Below are 21,168 nucleotides of genomic sequence, written 5' to 3' on the forward strand. Positions count from 1 at the left end.
TTAACTGGGGCTTACAAGCAAGCTGTGATCTGTTACATACATCTGGAAGACTAATCAGGGTTTGAGGCAACAAAGTGGTTTAAACAGAACACAGTTCACTGTGCCACCTGAATGCAGCCTGGGGGGACCTTGAACCCACCATGTTATCTTGTGTACCTCTCAGGGTGGTTGTGAGGATAAAAATGTAGGAAGGAGAGCTATCTATGCTGTCTTGAGTTCCTTGGAACAAAAACTATGTTATAAAAAGGTGAAAGTTCATCTATCCCTAGCCTCGAGCGCCTAAAACTTCTTGTTTTTACTAATTCACAGTGGGTAGCCGTGTTAGTCTGTTTGCAGTAGTCAAAAAGAGCAAGAGTCTAGTAGCACCTTAAAGACTAACAAAAATATTTTCTGGTAGGGTATGAGCTTTCGTGAGCCACAGCTCACTTCTTCAGATACTTCAGATACTGAAGAAGTGACCTGTGGCTCACGAAAGCTCATACCCTACCAGAAAATATTTTTGTTAGTCTTTAAGGTGCTACTGGACTCTTGCCCTTTTTGACTACTTGTTTTTACTAAGAATGGCTACAGTGTGAAAGCGTCTTAACCAGCCTTTCTTTCTCAAGCTCCATGATAAAGGTTACACTTTTTCCTTAATTCAGGCAGGTGATAACTGGTATCAGACACTATGTTTGATGTGTCTGATAGATAGTAGCATAGGTTGACTTCTATGGGTTCTCGCTCTGAGGAAGAAGGGCATCTTGAAACATTGTGTTATTCCCATTGGTTGCTTGGGGAGACAGGATCAAAAACTTTCTGTCTCTTCGTACCCTGGGAAGTCTTCAAACTGAGGAAGGGGTGATTCCAGACCAGGAGACAGGAAGTCGTAATTTAATGATTTACCAACATAAATCTGTTTAATGATTACCAACATAAAACTATTTAAATGCTTGTTTCTGAAGTCAATGGCTTGTTTGTGGAACAGCCAAGGAAGGAAACTCTTTCTGCTAGATCAATCAGAGATAGCTGTCTGCTTTTCCCTAGTACGATATTTAGGGAGCAACTTTATTTATTGATGCCGAATGTAAGCTTTTTGCCATTTATTCCCTTACAGTAGCACTCTGCAGTGCACTTCTGATATGCATGGCAGCAAGTACTTGTACTTAGTTTTTTGGAAAAGAAAAGACCTGAACCACTTCTTCAATAACTTGGATAACTATCAACTTCCATAACTATAGACCAGACTCAAGTGCTGGAAAACATCAAGCATTCTTGTATAAAGTGCATTGTTGGGATCCTTTCCAATCTGGTTTCAGTTCTGATAATGAGACTGGTTACATCTAGATTAGATTACTGCAATGTACTCTGCATGGGGCTGTCCTTGGCAAGTGTTTGGAAACTTCAAGTTGGCACAGAATGGTGCTGCCAAGATGTTGACTAGAATGGGTCATAAGGACCGTATCACTCCAGTCTTGGCCCATCTACACTGGCACTCAGTCTGTTTCTGGGAATAATTTAAGATGCTGATGTTGACTTATATGTTGACCTTGGTACCAGCATGCCTGAAGGACTGCCTATTCCCTTACAAACTTACCTGGCTGCTATGGTCATCTTCCACAGCCCTGCTTTGGGTGTTGCTGCCTTCTGAGATTGGGTGGGTGGCAATCCAGAAGAAGGCCCCCTTGGTTGCGGCACCAAAACTCTGAAAACCTCTCCCCAGAGAGATTCTTCTATCCCCTGAATCATTTTTTGTTTCGTCTGGTGTTCATTCCTTCAGTGATCCTGCCTTCCTGTTCTGTGTTTTAACAGTTGTTTTTATGTACGTATATTTTATTGTATAGTGTGTATATTTGAACTTGTTTTTAATTTTTGGTGGTCTGATAAGGGCAGAAAGGTGGGATATGAATTTTAAATAAATTCTACTTCTCCACAGACACATAGGCAAGGTTCTCTAGTAATCTGTATGCTAGAAAATGGCTATTTGTAATTATGCCAAACAAAGTGCTGTATTTATAATATTCATGTATAATGTTGATTACATTAGTACATGTTCTGAGAGAGACTAGTTAACTAGATAGAAAGCAAAGTCATGTTTAAGGTATAGGATTCCATAGTGAATTTTAAAATGAATTAGGACTAATATCCAGTGAATGAGAACCAGCTTATCTGTTACAAATTGTTTGTGTCCACTACATGTAGCCAATCAGTACACATAACTTTCCCCAACAGGGAAAATAGCAGTTCCCTAGGGCTATTTTAGCTTGGGAGAATGGCATGGGGGAAGTTAAGCTCCCTTTCACAATGTTCCCAATACAAATTGGGCTCCCATGCGCCTGGGAATTAAGTTCTGAGCCCAGAACTCTCAGAGCGTGCTTGCCAACAAGACCTGCGGGGGACATAAATACTTCATAATGTGTGGATTGGCCATGAGCCCTACACATAAACATTAGACTGAGCTTACACATTACTTTAGACATAATGCTCTTCAGTGATATTGCTTCAGAGATATAGCTGCAAGTGACTGAGTGCTAAGAAATTCACATAATGTACATGCATGTGTGAACTAGTTCTTACAACTGTATTTGTGTGGAGCTTCAAAAGGTTCAAACTGATCTGGATAATCCAGGCTAGCCCATTGTCATCAGATTTCGGAAGCTAAGTAGGGTCTGCCTTGGTCAGTTATTGAATGGGAGACCTCCAAGGAAGTCCAGGGTTGCGACACAGAGGCAGGCAATGGCAAACCACCTCTGAATGTCCCTTGCGTTGAAACCCTGCAGGGTCGCCGTAAGTCATCTGTGACGTGATGGCAAAAAGGGGAGGGGTTTCTAACAGGAAAGGAGAAAATTGGTATTTTAAAGTTTTGCTATTGATATTGAAGCATTTCATGTGACCTTTTTAAGCATGTGTAGCTAGTAAATGATTTCCGATAACAATCAGAGTAACTGATTTTTTCTAAGGGATACCTTATTGCAGCAGTGGAAAAAGTATGCTTGTTATCTTGTGCTGTCAGTGAAAGAATTTATGTGTACAATGATGAGCTTCATTGGATGGGCTCTTTTATATCCTTTTGGACATATTACCAAGCATGCCATATTGACTTTTCAGAGTCTGACCTAAATCAATTTCTGAGCATTCCTAGGGAGCACCATTGAAATGGCTGGAGATTTATGCTTGAATTCAGTAGCAAAATCAAGAACGACTTGTTTGTATAGAACTCCCGGGGCTTGTTTTAAGCATTATAGCCTCACATGGAGGTCACAAAAAAGCACTTCCTTTTGGTGGTGCTAGGTTCAGCTGGCTCAACATTTAAAAGCCTCTTCTCCCCCACTAACTGAGAGTGCCACATTTCTGCAGTAGCAACGTAGATTACTGTGAGTTGCTGAATGTGTTGGTTTCGGTGAATGGGGCTTTAAATGTTACAACTGGCCACGTAAAACCCTTCCTTTGGGGAGTGTGCTTTGGCTTCCCCCCTTGAGTGGGCGTTAACATTTAAATAGGCTGTAAATTAAGGCTTTGGAGTTTTAATTCCATGATGTGCATCATTGCCACATATTCAGTTTTAAAACACATATTCAAGTGCAGTCTCTCATAAAATTAGTGATTTCGAAAGAAACCAGGCACGATGTTATCGTCAGGTAAGCTAGCATTTCCTTGGTCCACGTGTATCTTTCTTTATGCAAGAGATGGGCTGTTCCAGCCACAGTGGCAATAGGGCTTTCATAACCCAGATACTATCTCACGATTCCTTGCAGTTTCAAGCATGTTCCTCGCCTCCTTCAAAAAAAAGGAATTGTTTTGGCTTCCCGATGTGGCCACCAGGTAACATTAGTAATAAGTAAGGTGCATTGCAGGTTTCCAGTTTTAATTTATCTGAGCTTGTTAGGTGTGAATGTTAAATCACCTATTGTGTGCAGTTTCAGATGAGTGCATCCATTGCCTAATGCCAAAAAAAGTAATACAGGTTGAGTATCCCTTATCCCGACTTATCCGAAAACCGGACCTTTTGAGCCAGCATGCAGGCATTACTCAGCAGGCCCTCAGCAGTGCCATTGATGGTTCAATGTACACAAAATTATTGAAAATATTGTTTAAAATTACATTCAGGCAATATGTATAAAGTATATATAAAACATAAATGAATTTCGTGTTTAGACTTGGGTCCCATCCCCAAGATATCTCATTATGTTTATGCAAAAATTCCAAAATATATTTAAAAAATCCAAAATATGGACCATTTCTAGTCCCAAGCAGTCTAGATAATGGATACTCAAACTGTACTTATTCTAAGTAGAAGCCCTAGTTGAGTGTGCACATCTAGTTCACAATAAAACACTTGCTGAAACGAGGAAAGCTTGGGTCTTTCTTGGGGAAGCCATGGAAGGCAGATTCAACGTACCCCTCCCCCCAGATCCCATCAGACTTGTGTGTGTATATAACTAATTTCAAAATAGCATCTTGTAAACCCATCTTTACAAATGCATGTTAAATACGTGAAGCTATGTATTAATGGTAATTTGTTGTCAGCTTTTGAGGAGGGGAATGGATCAGTGATAGCTTTCAGACACGCAGGAAATTATTTGCACATTTGTTTCAATAAACTCTTTAGACTTTTATTCTCTTAAATAGAAGGGTAGAGGTGCCATAGGAAGTAATAAATGTGCCTTGTTCAGATATTCAAAACCTTTCATCTTTGAAAACTGAATTTAGTATCTGTCACTTTTGATGGTAAGTTCTCCTTCTTAAAAACATATGTAAGAAAGCAGCCACTACCCCATACATCAAATATTTCTACTGTGAGAAAGACATGATGCAAGTACAAGAATTTCACTTACTTTCAGATCATTAAGTATCAGACATCCTGTGCTGGTCTGATTCTTCTAGCTTTTCAGGGATGTACCTCTTCAGCCATTTTCTTTCCATTATCCCTAAATCAGGTTTTTAGAAATCAAGTAGGGAAGCATAACTTCAGGTTTAGGGGCTCTTAGCTTGAACACATTGCCCAACTCTGCAACATTTTTGACTACAAAAATGCTCAGATCTTCTTGCCTGGTCTCCAGTTTAAAGCTCTAGCAGTTGTCCTTCTGGTAATAGCTAAATGGTTGACAGTAAATGAGCAGGTTAATTTTGATAACTTGGGATGGCTAACTGGGTTACTCAATTTTAGAAGCATTATTGTAGGGGGAGAGAGATCCTGTTGGTATGTATAACTTCCACCACATCTCCTCTTGTAGAATTAGCTGTTCTTTTTCCAAAGAGTCCCATCCATCTTTGGAGGTTCAGTTATTTTCAGTATGCACTTAGTAGTTTAAAAGACACAAATAGGTATAATTTTAAACATTTTAAGTTGTTCCCTATTCCTGCTGAGAGGAGCTTGTTTCATAACGCTTTCAAATAAGCCCAAATATGAGATTTTTCCACTCATGGAAGAGGAACTAGCCCTCTGACATGCCTCTGCTCATATGAGTCGTACACTTTAGAAGCCAGGGTCTAAAATCTACCCCAGTTCTAACAGTGAAAGGACCATTTTTCAGCGGTTACTGTGCGCCCTCTGCTGGTAACACATACGTCAACCAGCTCAGCGAGATATTCTTTAAGCATGGGGATCTGCTGCTAAGAACGACGGTCTGTTAGTACTCAGATTTTTTAAAAGTCTCTTAGGTCTTGGGCTACCATGGATGTGTTTTGTGTTTATTGTCTTTAAAAACTAGGACATGAACTGACCATCTGCTTCTGAGTCAAATAGTGTTATTTATCTGCCTTCCCCAACATTGACTTGAATATTTAACCGAGCTGGCGTTATATAAAAGCCATGGGTATGAGGTGTTAGCCTCTCTCTTCAAACATAGCTTCAACAATGAAGCAGTTTTTATAATGAGAATAGGGCAGTAGGGCATAAGTTAGTAGTAAAGTGGAAATGTTCAGCATGATTCAAGAGGGCTGTTTTTGTAAAAGGAAAGGATCCCATGCTTTTAGTATTCTAATAAATGTGTAGAATGGAGTTGTTCAGGAGGGCATTTTTATAAAGAGAGTAGTGGTAGTAAAAAGGAGGATGCTCAGTAAAATGGAATTATTGGATTTATTCTACTGTTTTTATTGCAGCATTCTCTAATTTTGCCATCCAGTTTTATTGCACTGCTGGTATGTATTATGCTGGTCATTACTGGATTGTTTTCTAATTCTGTAATCCACCTTAAGTCTCAATAAAAAAGGCAAACTATAAATCAAGTCAGTAAGGTATCGACTCAGGCAAGTTGGTGTTGTCCAGCCTTTGGCCCTCTACCCAGGAATACAGGGACATATAGATTTGCTATAAGAATTACTGGGATTATTACTATGGAGTACTTTTAGAGCAGAGGTTCCCAAACTGTGCTCCGTGGAGCACTTGGTGCTCCATGAAGAGACTGGAAAGAAAAATACTACTATCATTCGGTTTAGTATATAGGTGCTAGGTGAAAATTAGTTCTCCGTGATGAATTTCTCTCCTGAAAAGTGTTCCGTGACTCAAAAGGTTTGGGAACCTCTGGTTTAGAGTGTGCTATATAATGGCTAAGTATTCTTTTCACCTAGGTTAGAGAGGAATGCAGGCTGCTGAATGCACCACCTGTCCCACCACGAAATTCAAAGCCCACGTCTACCAGTCCTTCCATTCTTCCTCGAATGAACAAACCAGCACAGCAGCAAACTCGTTCTCCCAGTCCCACGCTCTCATACTATTCTTCAGGACTGCACAGCATGTAAGTATAGAGTGCTTCCTTCTGGCACTCACCCTGGGTTCACTAACTCTGGCTTGTGTTAACCAAGGCCTTCCAAATGTATTTATTTGTTTGTTTTGTGCAAAATTTCTCTAACATATATTTCCTGAACAGTAATATATTTTGTGGTAATGCGTTATGTTGGCCCTCTGTATTAACCAAAACTTACTTAGGGTTTTTTATATCCATAAAGTAGTGAACTAATGATATATTGAAATCAGCATTGCAACTTAATAGGACCAAATAAATATATGGAGACCTTAACGGGTGATGGCACTATTCTATGAAATTTGGTTCATGCTTACAGATGTGGAAGGGTTGGGAAAGGGTTGGGTGTTTTGTTTTGTTTTTTGAGAGTGAGAGTTCTCAAGTTGATGAACTGTGCATAATTCCAGCTTCATTTTAATAATGGCAATATGAAGATTATAGGAGCCCCGTGGCGCGGAGTGGTAAGCTGCAGTACTGCAGTCCAAGCTCTGCTCACAACCTGAGTTCGATCCTAACGAAAGTCAGTTTCAGGTAGCCGGCTCAAGGTTGACTCAGACTTCCATTTTTTCGAGGTCGGTAAAATGAGTACCCAGCTTGCTGGGGGTAAAGGGAAGATGACTGGGGAAGGCACTGGCAAACCACCCTGTAAACAAAGTCTGCCTAGTAAACGTCGGGATGTGACGTCACCCCATGGGTCAGGAATGACCCTGTGCTTGCACAGGGGACCTTTACCTTTTTTTTTTAATATGAAGATTACACAGATGCATATAACAAGAATTTCCAAGTCACCCTAGAATAGGGGACCCTATTCTCTGTCATCCCAGACTCTTGTATCTTCATTAGAGTCTAGGCTGAGGTGGGACAAGAGAGGTTTGTGTTGAAATCTGTCGCCTGTTAATTGGATTGAATCAGGATTTCATTCTTGAAGTTCAAATATTCTTTATCATCGCAGTATCTTTCTCCTGTACACTTAGACAAATATGCAGAGTTCTCTAACTTGACAGCTTTATTGACATGATGAAATGTGGTGAAACCTGTCTAGCATATAAGTGATTCTTTTACCTCCTCAAAAGGAGTAATTACTACCTTGTAGCAAAATGTCAGGTGCAGTCTTGGGAAGCAGTTGGATTTCAGTAGCTGTCAGGTATGGTGAAGTCATAGGATATGGTAGAAAGTGTTGCAGAAGCAGGAACCTTGTGCATATAATTCTTCCCCTGCTGAAGACTTTTGTAATGAAATTTGACATTTTATGATATTGGGTATATTTTATGGAAGCCAGAAACTCTAGGATGGTAGTTGGTGGTAACAAGCAACTCTGTATGTCGGCATAGATTGCATGTGCCGTATAAATAAAGGAACCAGTTGTTTACAAGTAGAAAATGTAGCAAAGAAAACCTCAGTGGGAGGAAATTGATTAGCCTTTTTAATGGTGTAAAATTAGTGTATCAATTTCTCTAATCTTAATATTGTCGAAGGCTTTCACGGTCAGAGTTCATTGGTTCTTGTAGGTTATCCGGGCTGTGTAACCGTGGTCTTGGAATTTTCTTTCCTGACGTTTCGCCAGCAACTGTGGCAGGCATCTTCAGAGTAGTAACACTGAAGGACAGTGTCTCTCAGTGTCAAGGGTGTAGGAAGAGTAATATATAGTCAGAAAGGGATTGGGTTTGAGCTGAGTATTGTCCTGCAAAAGTATTGTCCTGTAAGTATCAAGATAATGTGCTAATGAGGGTATGGTATGTTAATACCATACCCTCTAATCTTGTTTGGCTTTTACATACATATGAAAAAGCAGCTCTTAACTCTGTTCTGAATGTATACAGCAGTAGAGGTGCTCTAACGGGGAGGACAGAAGTCTCAGTCTGTTAAAATGATAGATTGCCAAATAAAAATTAGATCGGTGAGAGCCAGCTCTAATTGGTAGGGTTGTGGGTTCGGGGGATATGTGGGGGCGGGGTTAGATTATTTTGATCCTGATTAGATTATTAGGGGTTAGATTATTTTGATCCTTGGCGAAATAGGGAATGAAAAATAAAATATTGTTAATACAAGAGGATGTTTAACTGTTAGGATGCAGTCCTTTCCCATGTGGGCACAGAGTGGGTAGGTTTTGCCACAGGGCATAATAACCAAACCTTGTTCCTTCCTCCTCAGTTAATGATGGATGGAAGCATTCAAGGCTACCATAGGGATGGGAGTCCTGAGCTTGCCTTCCAGATCCTAATCCAGTCCACTCAGTCAAGGACTGTACGCTTAATTGCATAGCGTCGAGCCTAAATGTGAGCTGAGGAGGAGGGAAAGCAGGGCTTTGATGTGCACTGTGGGGGTTTTCTCTGTTTGTGGGCCACGCATTCACATGGGAAAGATTGTGCTTCAAGTCACATTTTAATTTCTCAGAGGTTCTTTATAGAGCTTTTGGAGGGGCTGTGGCTCAGTGATTGAGCATCTGCTTTGCATGCAGAAGGTCCCAGGTTCTATCCCCGGCATCTCCAGTTAAAGGGACTAGGCAAGTACAGTGAGGGAAAAAAGTATTTGATCCCCTGCTGAATTTGCCCGTTTGCCCTCTGACGAAGAAATGACCAGTCCATAATTTTAATGGTAGGTCTATTGTAGCTGTGAGAGACAGAATAACAACAGGAAAAATCCCAGAAACCCAGAAGACAAAAGTCAGAGATTGATGTGCATTATAATGAGTGAAATAAGTATTTGATCCCTTTGCAAAAGATGACTTAGTACTTGGTGGCAAAACCCTTTTTGGCAATTACAGAGGTCAGACGTTTCTTATAGGTGGCCACCAGGTTTGCACACATCTCAGGAGGTATTTTGTCCCACTCCTCTTTGCAGATCCTCTCCAAGTCAGTAAGATTTCAAGGTTGATGTGTAGCTACTCGAACCTTCAGCTCCCTCCACAGATTTTCGATGGGATTAAGGTCTGGAGACTGGCTAGGCCACTCCAGGACCTTAATGTGCTTCTTCTTGAGCCACTCCTTTGTTGCCTTGGCCATGTGTTTTGGGTCATTGTCATGCTGGAATACCCATCCTCGACCCATTTTCAATGCCCTGGCTGAGGAAAGGAGGTGCTCACCCAAGATTTGACGATACATGGTCCCGTTCATCGTCCCTTTGATGCGGTGAAGGTGTCCTGTCCCCTTAGCACACTGGTTCTCAACCGGGGGTCCACGGACCCCCAGGGGTCCGCGATAACTAAATTAAGGTCCGCAAAACAAAGTTATAAACCCATAATAAATTAATATTTTCAATTAAAAGTTCTCTATTATTAAAAAAACATATTCAAATATTATTCTAAGTTTAATGTTTAACTAACAGTTATGATTAAAGTTTATTTTCAAATTCTCGGAATTTTTATTTTGAACCTTGGGGTCCCTGCACCGAACAAAAAAGTCCTAGTGGTCCCTGGTCAAAAAAAGGTTGGGAACCACTGCCTTAGCAGAAAAACACCCCCAAAGCATAATATGTTCCCCTCCATGTTTGACGATGGGGATGGTGTTCTTGGGGTCGTAGGCAGCATTCCTCCTCCTCCAAACACGGCGAGTTGAGTTGATGCCAAAGAGCTCGATTTTGATCTCATCTGACCACAACACTTTCACCCAGTTCTCCTCTGGGTCATTCAGATGTGCATTGGCAAACTGCAGACGGGCCTGTATATGTGCTGTCTTGAGCAAGGGGACCTTGCGGGCTCTGCAAGATCTCAGTCCTTCACGGCATAGTGTGTTACCAACTGTTTTCATGGTGACTATGGTCCCAGCTGCCCTGAGATCATTGACAAGTTCCCCCCGTGTAGTTCTGGGCTGCTTCATCACTGTTCTCATGATCATTGCAACTCCACAAGATGAGATCTTGCATGGAGCCCAGAACGAGGGAGGTTAACAGTTAGGGTTAGGGTTAGGGTTGTCACCTTCTCACCAAGCTGCTTGGCAATAGTCTTGTAGCCCAGTCCAGCCTTGTGCAGGTCTACAATCTTGTCCCTGACATCCTTGGACAGCTCTTTGGTCTTGGTCATGGTGGCTAGTTTGGAATCTGATGGGTTGATTGCTTCTGTCGACAGCAGAACCCTAACCCTAATCTGGCTGGTTGATAGGGGATCAAATACTTATTTCACTCATTATAATGCACATCAATCTCTGACTTTTGTCTTCTGGGTTTCTGGGGGTTTTCCTGTTGTTATTCTGTCTCTCACAGCTACAATAAACCTACCATTAAAATTATGGACTGGTCATTTCTTCGTCAGAGGGCAAACAGGCAAATTTAGCAGGGGATCAAATACTTTTTCCCCTCACTGTAGGTGATGTGAAAGATCCCTGCCTGAGACCCTGGAGAGCTGCTGCCGGTCTGAGTAGACAATACTGACTTTGATGGACCTAGGGTCTGATTCAGTATAAGGCAGCTTCATATGTTCATGCAAATTTATTTAAATTTAATTGATCAAAAAGCCAATGATCAAGTAAGGTCCCTGAATGTGCCAGCTGCTCCATCACAAATTTAAAGCCCACATCCACCAGTCTTGTGTCCTTCTTCAATGACAGCCCTAATGCGATGTCTGTTGGCCTAGGAATGGGAATGGGAAAGATGGTGGGATGCTTTATAGATGATGCTGCATATGTCTTTGCCCATCAAATGCAAGTTGAAGCCATAGTCAGTAAAGTTATCTACTTTTCTGGAAAGAGTTCAGGGGGTTATTTTGCCTTTCATATCATCCATTACCCAGTGAATTTCTGCTGCACAAAAACGTCTACTTAAGTTTCATTTTAAAAATCACTTGGGATGATGGACGAAATAGCAGAATCCTAGCATCCTAGAATCCTAGGGTATGTTTAGCCTGAAGAGGAGAAGACTGAGAGGGGATACGATAACCATCTTCAAGTACTTGAAAGGCTGTCATAGAGAGGATGGTGCTGAGTTGTTTTCTGTTGCCCCAGGAGGTCGGACCAGAACCAACGGGTTGAAATTAAATCAAAACAGTTTCTATCTTGACATTAGGAAGAATTTTCCAACTGTTAGAGCAGTTCCTCAGTGGAACAGGCTTCCTCGGGAGGTGGTAAGCTCTCCTTCCCTGGAGGTTTTTAAGAAGAGGTTAGATGGCCATTTGTCAGCAATGCTGATTCTGTGACCTTAGGCAGATGATGAGAGGGAAGGCATCTTGGCCATCTTCTGGTCACTGGGTGTGTGTGGGGGGGAGGTAGTTGTGAATGTCGTCCATTGTGCAGGGGGTTGGACTAGATGACCCTGGTGGTCCCTTCCAACTCTTATAATTCTATGATTCTATGACAGTTAACCACTAACACTTTTATATTAATTTTCTTGTCTTTTCTTTTTTAAAATTTAAGTACTTCTGCAGAAGAAGGAATGGAAAATCCTATGGAAAGTGCTCCTATTTCTTGCTATCCATGTGGCACTGTGAAAGCTGACCAGAAAGAGCTTGGCAGCAAATTGCCTTTTGGAAGCCCCACTGCTGATGCCCTGTCCTCCAGACAGTCATGGCCAAATCATTTTTCTGGAGGGTCTGAAGACCTTAATAAGAGTGATTTCCTATTGGATCCAAGTAGGAGTTACAGTTACCCAAGGCAGAAGACTCCTGGCACACCAAAGAGAAACTGTCCAGCACCTTTTACTTTTGACTTCGACAGATGTGAACTTCCTGCTGTGGGAACACTGCCAGTCACGGCAGAGATTGGGTGTGTAGTTCCTATTTGCCCCAAATCTGCAAGTTACTCTCTTGAGTGCACTGATGAGAAAAGTCTTGCAGTAAGTAGCACACTGCAGTCGCTTTCGTGCCCTGCCTTACCTCCTCGTGCACCAAAACCGGGGGATGAAAAGCCAGGTCTTGACCTGTGTCCATTGCCTCTCAAAATAGATGGTGCTGAAGAAGAGCCTGCAACAACCTCACCAGATCTTTCTGAAGATCAGTATCTTGGTAAAAAGGGCAGGCAGGACTTATTTGCAGTTCCCTATCCTTTCTCGTCTCCCCTTCATCTTCAGTTAGCGCCAAGGTCTTGCGGTGATGGCTCTCCTTGGCAGCCTCCTACAGATTTGTCTGGTCTCTCTATAGAGGAAGTTTCTAAATCATTAAGATTTATAGGCTTATCAGAGGATGTTGTATCATTTTTTGTTACTGAAAAGATTGATGGCAACTTGCTTGTTCAGCTCAATGAAGAGATCCTTTCTGAGGACTTCAAGCTAAGCAAACTACAAGTTAAGAAAATATTGCAGTTTATTAATGGCTGGCGGCCTAAAATGTAGTATTAAACCATTCAGCAAAACTCAGAGATGTGCTAGAAACGCCAGGGCTAACAGTGTCTCCCATTTTTTGCACTAAAATCTTGTTGTATGTGTGTGTGTGTAAATAGTAGCAGAAAAAAATTCTTACTATGCAGATCCCTTAAGTGGTGAGCAGACTTTTTCTACATAGTGGAAGCATAAAGGTGTGCCTTGCGCATCCCTGAACATTCAGCAGCTGCTAAACAGTGGGCGTGAAAGGGAATTTAATTTGTACTTACGTAGTCTGTTAAGACATCATATATTTATTATTGATTAGGCAAAGCTGAGCAGCACAGAAATCAGTTTAATTCTGTGTTCTTATCAATAAATGTATTTCCTCTGGGATTTTTATTCTGAAGGCTTACGTACCTTGCCTTCATCGTTGCTTTATCCAATGGAAAGTATTCACTTCTCCTTTTAACAGTTTTTCAAACTGTTTTCTTGAAATGTCACATGTAAAACGCACAGATTTGAAATCTTTTTTGGCAACTCATTTAAACTTAGGTTTCTTGGAGTAAGATTCCTTGTTATATAATGTGTGGCAACTTGAACCCTTATTCCTATTAAAAGTTCATGAAGAAAAATAAAAATACTAACTTGCTTAGCTCCAAATGACCTCTAGGTGCTGCAAATTTCTCATGGGGAAACCAATTTCAACGTATAGATCAGTGCTTATTTGGAAGATAACTTTATTAGACTGGTTGGAGGTGAGAAAACCTGTTTGAACACATGCTCTTGAATGACCTCCTGATAGGGTTTCCAGCTCCAAATTGGGAAATACCTCGAGATTTTGGGAGCAGCATCAGAGAAGGCTGGAGTTTGGGGAGAGGAGGGACTTCAATGGAGTAGAATGCCATAGAGTCCACCTTCCAAAGCAGCCATTTTCTCCAGGGAAACTCATCTCTGTCACCTGGAGATCAGTTGTAATAGCGAGAGATCTCCAGTCTCTACCTGGAGGTTGGCAACCCTACTGACTGACAACTAGTAGTAGAAATCATGGAGGATCAAGTTGGTGAGGTTCAGGGGGTGGAGCTTATAGATTTCACTAGGAGCTCCCTTACTGTGCCTCCCATAATTGAGCACAAATTCACCACTTGGTGTGGCCAATGCAGTGGCAGTTCACAATCTATTCTGTTCCCTGGGACTTCTTTACTCTTGTGGCCACTTCCTGCTCAGTCATTAGCACTTCATGTGTTGGGGAGGGGGTAGGGCTGGGAGAGGCAAGACGGTAAATGAGATCTTCTGCTGGTTCCTTTTCCTTTAAAACGAATCTGATGAGTTGTCCTAGCAATCCATTTCCTTCTTACTACAGAATTCTGATTTGATTTATTGTGATATTGTTCAGTACATCCTAGAAAATGCTATGATCAAAGCTGGTAGATCCTTTCAATCAGAGTTCTCTTGCATAGCATACAGCAAGTACTAAAAGCCCAAGTGTCTCATATGGTCAAAAATGTAGAGAAGAGGTTGGATCCAAACTAAATCTGCAATTTTCACCAATTCCTCCTTCCCACTACAGACTCTATGTCAGTGATGGCGAACCTTTTAGAGACCGAGTGCCCAAACTGCAACCCAAAACCCACTTATTTATCGCAAAGTGCCAACACGGCAATTTATCCTGAATACTGAGGTTTCCTCCCAGCTTGGCGGCGGGGAGTCCAGGGAAGGGGGGGCTTTGAAGGAGCCCTTCAAAGCCCCCGCCGCCCAGGCAGCGCGTCCAGGGAAGCGAGGGCTTTGAGCCCCTGCACGTGCCCACAGAGAGGGCTCGGCGTGCCAAGTCCGGCACACATGCCATAGGTTCGCCAACACGGCTCTATGTAGTTCCTCAGGGTCTCCTATTCTCCAGGAGAATTTCATGAAAATCAGTGGGCTGCGTTGAGAGGCAGGAAGGTTCAATTCTGTCGCTGGAAAATTTAGTCTGGATGCAACCCATCCGTTGTAAACATAGTATTTTAAAGACTTTGTTTTGGGAAATTCATCATCAGTAGAAAACAGGCAACGATCTGAATGTAATTGTTTTTGCAACCACTTGGCAAACAACCAAAATGCCTTTGTGTATTCAGAACAAAGGTATCTGTGATACCTTGCTTTTGCTGCCAAAGTCAAAATAATGGCTAGGGATCAATATCCCTTGGTCTTAGGCATAACATGCACAATGAGAGAAGTAGTCTGCGTTGCAGGATAACTTTAGGAGGCGGCACCATAGTGCTCTAATTCTATAAATCATTCCAAGTGCTTTACTGCTGTTAATGTAATTTAAAATGTGATTAGGAAATAAAAAGGCTAACCTAAATTCTTAGGGTGGTGGGGGGAATTCATTTTTTATTTGGGGAACAGAAAATTGAGATATGTATTTTAAATACAGTTGTATACTGCATTTCTCAATTTACAATATTATTTTCAGCAATAAAATACAGCTAAAACACAGTAAAACAGATCCATAAAATATAATAGACTTCAGAAAGTAAAAGCAAAGCAAATCCAGCAGCAATAGAATGATTTATCTACTACTGTAGTTATTTTATCAAATACAGCAATAAAAACAGTTTAAAAAAGCGATCATAAAGGGCGATAGTCAACAACCGTACCAGTGACGAGCCATTCATCAAAACAATCATTAAGAAAATGCCTAGGCAAACATAGAGGTCTTAACGTGGTCCTGAAGGATCAATAAATTTGGTGTCAGGCACATGGTTACAAGGAGGACATTCCCTAGCTGTAAGGCAGGATTTGAGGAAGATTGTGCAAGTCCTAAACAGTTATACCCTTGTAATCCCATGGATTTAGAAGAGTGTGACTCAGTTTAGGATTTTACTGTTAGGCTGATAATAATAATCTGACTATTTAAAAGCAGTGGGTTATCTGGCTTGCCCCATACCTTGCATGCTATGTTTATCTAGTTGTAGACAGCAAATATAATGTTTTGGTTGATGAGGATCTGACACATCACTACTAATTCCGCTGTTTATTCATCTAGGGTTAAACAGCCATAATAAAAGGTTTAATGTTTCCATGTAAGGCAAAAGTAATCTGATCTGTGGCTTTGTTGCAGTGTTGTTTTAATATAATCTTCTCATTATTGTGCCCAAGAATAACTGAAGAAAATTACATACAAGACTTATTTAGAAAGCTCACAAAAGACCACATGCAGAAAGAAAATATTGAACATTAGCAGAGGATTATAGATGGCATGACTTTTGTTTTTAGAGTCTTGGTCCCATTCAGATAACTGTTACCTTACACCCTGATTCCATACATGTTGACTTGGAAGTTGAGTGTTGCTTTACTTAGCAGTTTCTGAATACATAATCCAGAGCTGCCATTAGGCACATAAAGAAAGGAGAATCCAGTATAACTGGGTGATAGATAATCCTAGAAATGTCTATGATTGCAGTATTTAGCAAAAATGCTCCTATGATCACAAAGGGTTAGATCCTGGGAGAAGGAGCAAAAGGAGATTTCACCTAATTCACCCTCACTGAAGCCCCTTGTAATATGGTACATTTTATTCACTAAGGTTTCCAAAACCATGGAGAGGGGTTTGGGGGCAAGAAGCAGCCTGCTGGCGAAAAGAGAAGGTAGAGAAAGATCTGCTTTGCCAGCTGCTTCCATGGGGTTTTTCATGGGATCCAACCCAGAAATTACTGTTGGCTGCATACTGCCTTGTGAAAACTGTTTGCCCCCCTCACTCCAATCTCCTTTCCTCCTTCTTCTTTTGGGGGGGTGGATCAAAAACGTATATGTAGCCAAGGACAGGCTGCACCTGCATAGAGAAAAAGAATTCTGTCTATCAAACCACATTTTCAATTCAGTTACTCAATTCAGTTGCAAAGCCTAACTATGATTAGATATAACATCAGAGCTGACAAACCATGGTTTGCAGTTGATGGACAAACCAGAATAGGAAGCCATGGCTGTGTTTACTGTGGCTTGGCCTGGTATTCAGATTGACAAACCATAATTACTGCCACCACTCTATTTTCAGAAGCTGCTGTGGCCTGAAAGCAGGAATGGAATTGCAAGCCTGAATGCTGAGACACAAAGTCAGAAAAGCATGAATTACTACTTGACATGTATACGTTTAGAAGTTCAAACTATGGTTTTCATTCCAAACTATGGTTAGTGCAAGTCCCAGTTTGGCGTGATGTCTGAACTGAGCCAATGTCTTGAGAATCACAGTCTGCCACCCATTTCAGTGGTGTGGTACAATGGCTTGACAGCTGCTGCCCACTAGGATTTTCAAATCTATGTCTCTGCTTCAGATGCCTGCTTGTAATTAAAGCTGCACACTCCACATCTAGCTTTTCACAGCTCATAATCCATTGTGATCTGACAAGTGCCCTTCATGTTATAAATTATTAACAGGAAAAGATGTTGATTGTTCTGATTTTAGCAAGTTATATCTTGATGTAAACTGGTTTTGATCTTTGGGCAACCTTTAAAATTTTGTGCTTTGGGCAACCTTTAAAATTTTGCTGATTGTAGAAGTCTACAGTCCCTTACTTTGGGTTTGATGGCTGTGTTCTGTCATCTAATTCAACTGACAGTTATTTGCAAATACCTACAGTTGAGAGAACTTGTATAGTATACCAAAGTTCAATTTTTCAAATTGACTGTTGACTTTTATGACTTGTATTACCTTTCAAGTCATTGTTTGAAGGTTCTCATGTTTAAGAAACCAGATGCTACACACCTTTCTGGAATTGGTCGCAACTTCATTTATTGAGGGGCAAAAAAGTAACTTTTTTCTCCATCAGTTCATTCTACCCCATTGCTACTTTTATGTGCCATGTGATGTCTCACTATCTCTGCATGTTGTGTTATCCCAGAATTCATAGTGGCTAATATTTCCTTCTGTGGAAGTAATTCTCTGTTTTTATCCTACATTGCTATAGGTCAGCCTTGTTCTGTCATGCCTCCAAAACAAATAATTTCCTCTACTCTGCTTTAAAGACCGTTCGTTTCAGTACTGACTTCCACCATACCCACAGATTTATCTTTATTAAAAAAAAAAAAATAGGTCAACCCAAAGCAGAATGGCTTTAGAAGTCCCTTTAGCAGTATTAACCAAAACTACTTCTAACAGAGTTAAGGAGGTACTTGTAGAGTATGTTTAAGCTATGGTGAAAAATTTGAGTACAAAGCTGAAAAAAGAACATCATCCTATGGCTGAAAATTTATTTGGAAGATCTAAAAATGTTGTACATTGCCTGAAATATTGGACTTCTAAGAAGTGAGAAAATTGTACCATTTCTCCATCTTGATACGAATAGAAATGATAGTTGAAGTTGCGACCATTCCTGTGAATCCTCCTTAATTTGATTCCGCAACCTTACATAATTATTAGTAAAAAGGTCTGCTTTGTTTACTAAATACCTAGCCAATTCTATTGACTCTTATTATACCACACCTAGAAGAGATTTCTTTCTTATTTGGGTAGCCAGCCAGTCTCTTTGTCTTATCTACTTTATAAAACGAAAGTCCAGTGACACCTTAAAGGCGGACAACATTTATTTCAATAGGAGTTTTCATGAGTCAAAGCTCACTTCTTCAGATAGATACTTTATACCCAGAAACACTGAATGATTTGTAAAATCTTGACGATTGTTTAGAATCAGTTAAAGATAACATGATATTGTCTGCATCGAGGTTTATTTTAAATTCCACTCCACCCAGACAAACTGTGTTTCTCCCAACTCCCTAACCCTAATTGCAAATGGCTCGATACTTAGTGCAAACAATAATGCAGGCAAGAGCATCCCTGATGCGTGACTTGAAACAACTGGAAGCTAACAGATCATATTCCATTTGCTTGCAGAAAAACATGTGGTTGTGAGTAAATAGTTCTTATCATTCCTAAGAAAGGACCACCTATTTCAAAGATTTTTAAAGTTTGAAAAAGAAACTCCCATTCCAATCTGTCAAAATGAAGTTTCTTCTCATGATCATCCACTGGATGACTAATGGTGGGAGAGGTAATCATACTAATTCAGACTCCATGCAATAAGTAGTACTAATCCATCAAAACCTCTCCATGTAACAAAAGGCCTCCAGTGCACTTGCCATTGTCCCCACCTTAGCCCAGTATGTTCAAAGATCTACCTTGTTGTTGAATGAAAGACTAATTACCAGAATTTTTCCATGGTGGTATACAAGTAACATTTGGTACAAGGAGAAGAGCCCAGAATACTTGGCAGCATTTTCCCTGTGCTTTTCCTACGGAATACTACAATAGTTAACTGCACAATCTCCTGTAGATGTTCTGATTAAACAGCATTTAATTTTAAATGCATGTTGGATAAAGGATTGAGATTAAAGTGGTGGTAGAAAGCAGCATTTATCTAAATTTTCCCTTTAGGTACAGTGCCAATGGACATGTTCCTGTTTTTAGCCATCCTTGCGATGGGATCCCTTCATGTGCAGCACCATGCACATGAACAAAATATAACAAAATATTATAAATACAACAAAATATTTTCCCTACAGGATTTCAAGTATATTTATTTTCAGGAGAAGAAAGTAAGGAGAAATTAGTTCCATCATAATGTACCAATAGTTGTTTCTTGGATACTGTCTTGGATTTACCGAAGCCCTCGTGTATTTCTACATATTCAATTCATTATACATGGAGGCTTCAATCCTAAACACATTACTTGGGAGCAGCCCCACTGAACTGGACTTTCTTCCAAGTAAGCAGGCACTGGATCAGGCTGTTAGTGATAAAAAATGTAAAGCTTTAGAGTACTCGCTTAATTACGTAAGGTACATGCACTTTTAAAAGCTGTGTTTGCAGCTAAGATATTGTGAGTTACACTAGATTTACTTTGCTTTGTCATAACTACATTATGGTAATTATGTACTTTAATTTTATATTGGGAACAGCTTCATTTGAGATAGTATAGATCACTTTAAAGTCTATAAACCCTCTTTTAAGTCTAAAATATTTAGTCCTAAAAATTTCTCCTCTGGAAATCCTACCGATGTAAAGTATATTAATGCAAGCAATGTGCTTCAGATACAGGTGGGAGTATAGAGATGTTGGCCAAACATGCCAAGTCATGTGACGTCCTAAAGGGACAGAGGTTCATGTCTCACTTGATTCACATTACCAGCATGCCCACTATAATTGTGACCTGCGCAACTGAGCTGAGATCATCTGTAGTAGTCAGACCGGATGTAGTCCAGGCCCAAAAAACTTGTGCTTTAACCACACCAACCCAATAGTTGGTAAGTAGCTTGAGAGGAATCAACTTGAACTTTTAATTCTGCATCTGAATAAGGTATGTGTGTGGCCTCTGGGGAACCTGAGGTGAGAACACTGATATTTAGAAATATGGAACAAGCTGCATCTAGGTGCTGGCGAATGGCTGAATTGCATGAATCCAGCTGAACCCATTGTGAAGTACAGACAGGTTCAAAGAATATAGAACAATGTGATAATACTGCCTACATAGACAGATGGGCGCATAGGGATCTTTACTTTCCTACCACCGTTAGTATTATATTTTGGGCAGTTGCAATTTGAACATTAACTTCCATAGTTTAAATAATGTTATTTTTGAAATGGAATTGTACAGTTAGTACTACATGAGATTACCTTGAATTGAAACAATCCTTTCATAAGACGACCCAAATAGAAGATGGAAATAACAAATAAGTGATATTGCCTTTCTTCCATTTTCTAGATTGTGAAAGCTGTCTCCAAGCCTAGTCAATATCTAGAGGGGAAGATCCTTTCCATCTCAGAACAGTTTTAAATCCAGAAGCAAATAAAGTATTTTAAAAACTGGCAACATTTTAGATACGTTATTCCTAGATTCTGCTTGTGTCAGAACAACTTCTGGGTTTAGCTGTTCAGCTTCTAATGGTTTTCACGTATAAAAGATATATTTCAGAACAACCTGCAACTTATTGGTTCAGTGAGTATTCTATTGTTAAAACTAAATGTGTGCGTGAAAGTCTATGTGCTGGCTTGAACATCTCTGTAAAATTAGGGGTGGGGAACATTTATTTAAACAAGGTGCAAATAAATAACCCTATAATGTACATGAAAAATGTCCATGATTTATTGTAATTATATAACTGTATATTAAAATATTATTTTCATGATATTTTAAATGTGTATAGCTCAATTATTTTGTTAAAAATTAAATTAATTGTTTTAAATAAACAACTA

At 40.3% G+C, this 21,168-nt stretch overlaps 1 protein-coding gene across 1 annotated transcript in view; it reads left to right on the forward strand.

Moving 5' to 3' along the window:
• The window catches only part of GAREM1 (GRB2 associated regulator of MAPK1 subtype 1), an 84,002-nt gene extending 70,965 nt beyond the window's left edge, over positions 1–13,037 (forward strand). The window contains exons 5-6 of the mRNA XM_056854781.1: positions 6,547–6,713; positions 12,062–13,037. Coding sequence (XP_056710759.1) covers positions 6,547–6,713; positions 12,062–12,974 — 1,080 coding nt within the window. The 3' untranslated portion in view covers positions 12,975–13,037. The remainder of the gene's footprint in view (positions 1–6,546; positions 6,714–12,061) is intronic.
• The last annotated feature ends 8,131 nt before the right edge of the window (positions 13,038–21,168 follow it).

Source organism: Euleptes europaea, chromosome 8, assembly GCF_029931775.1.
Source record: "Euleptes europaea isolate rEulEur1 chromosome 8, rEulEur1.hap1, whole genome shotgun sequence".
Taxonomy (NCBI): domain Eukaryota; kingdom Metazoa; phylum Chordata; class Lepidosauria; order Squamata; family Sphaerodactylidae; genus Euleptes; species Euleptes europaea.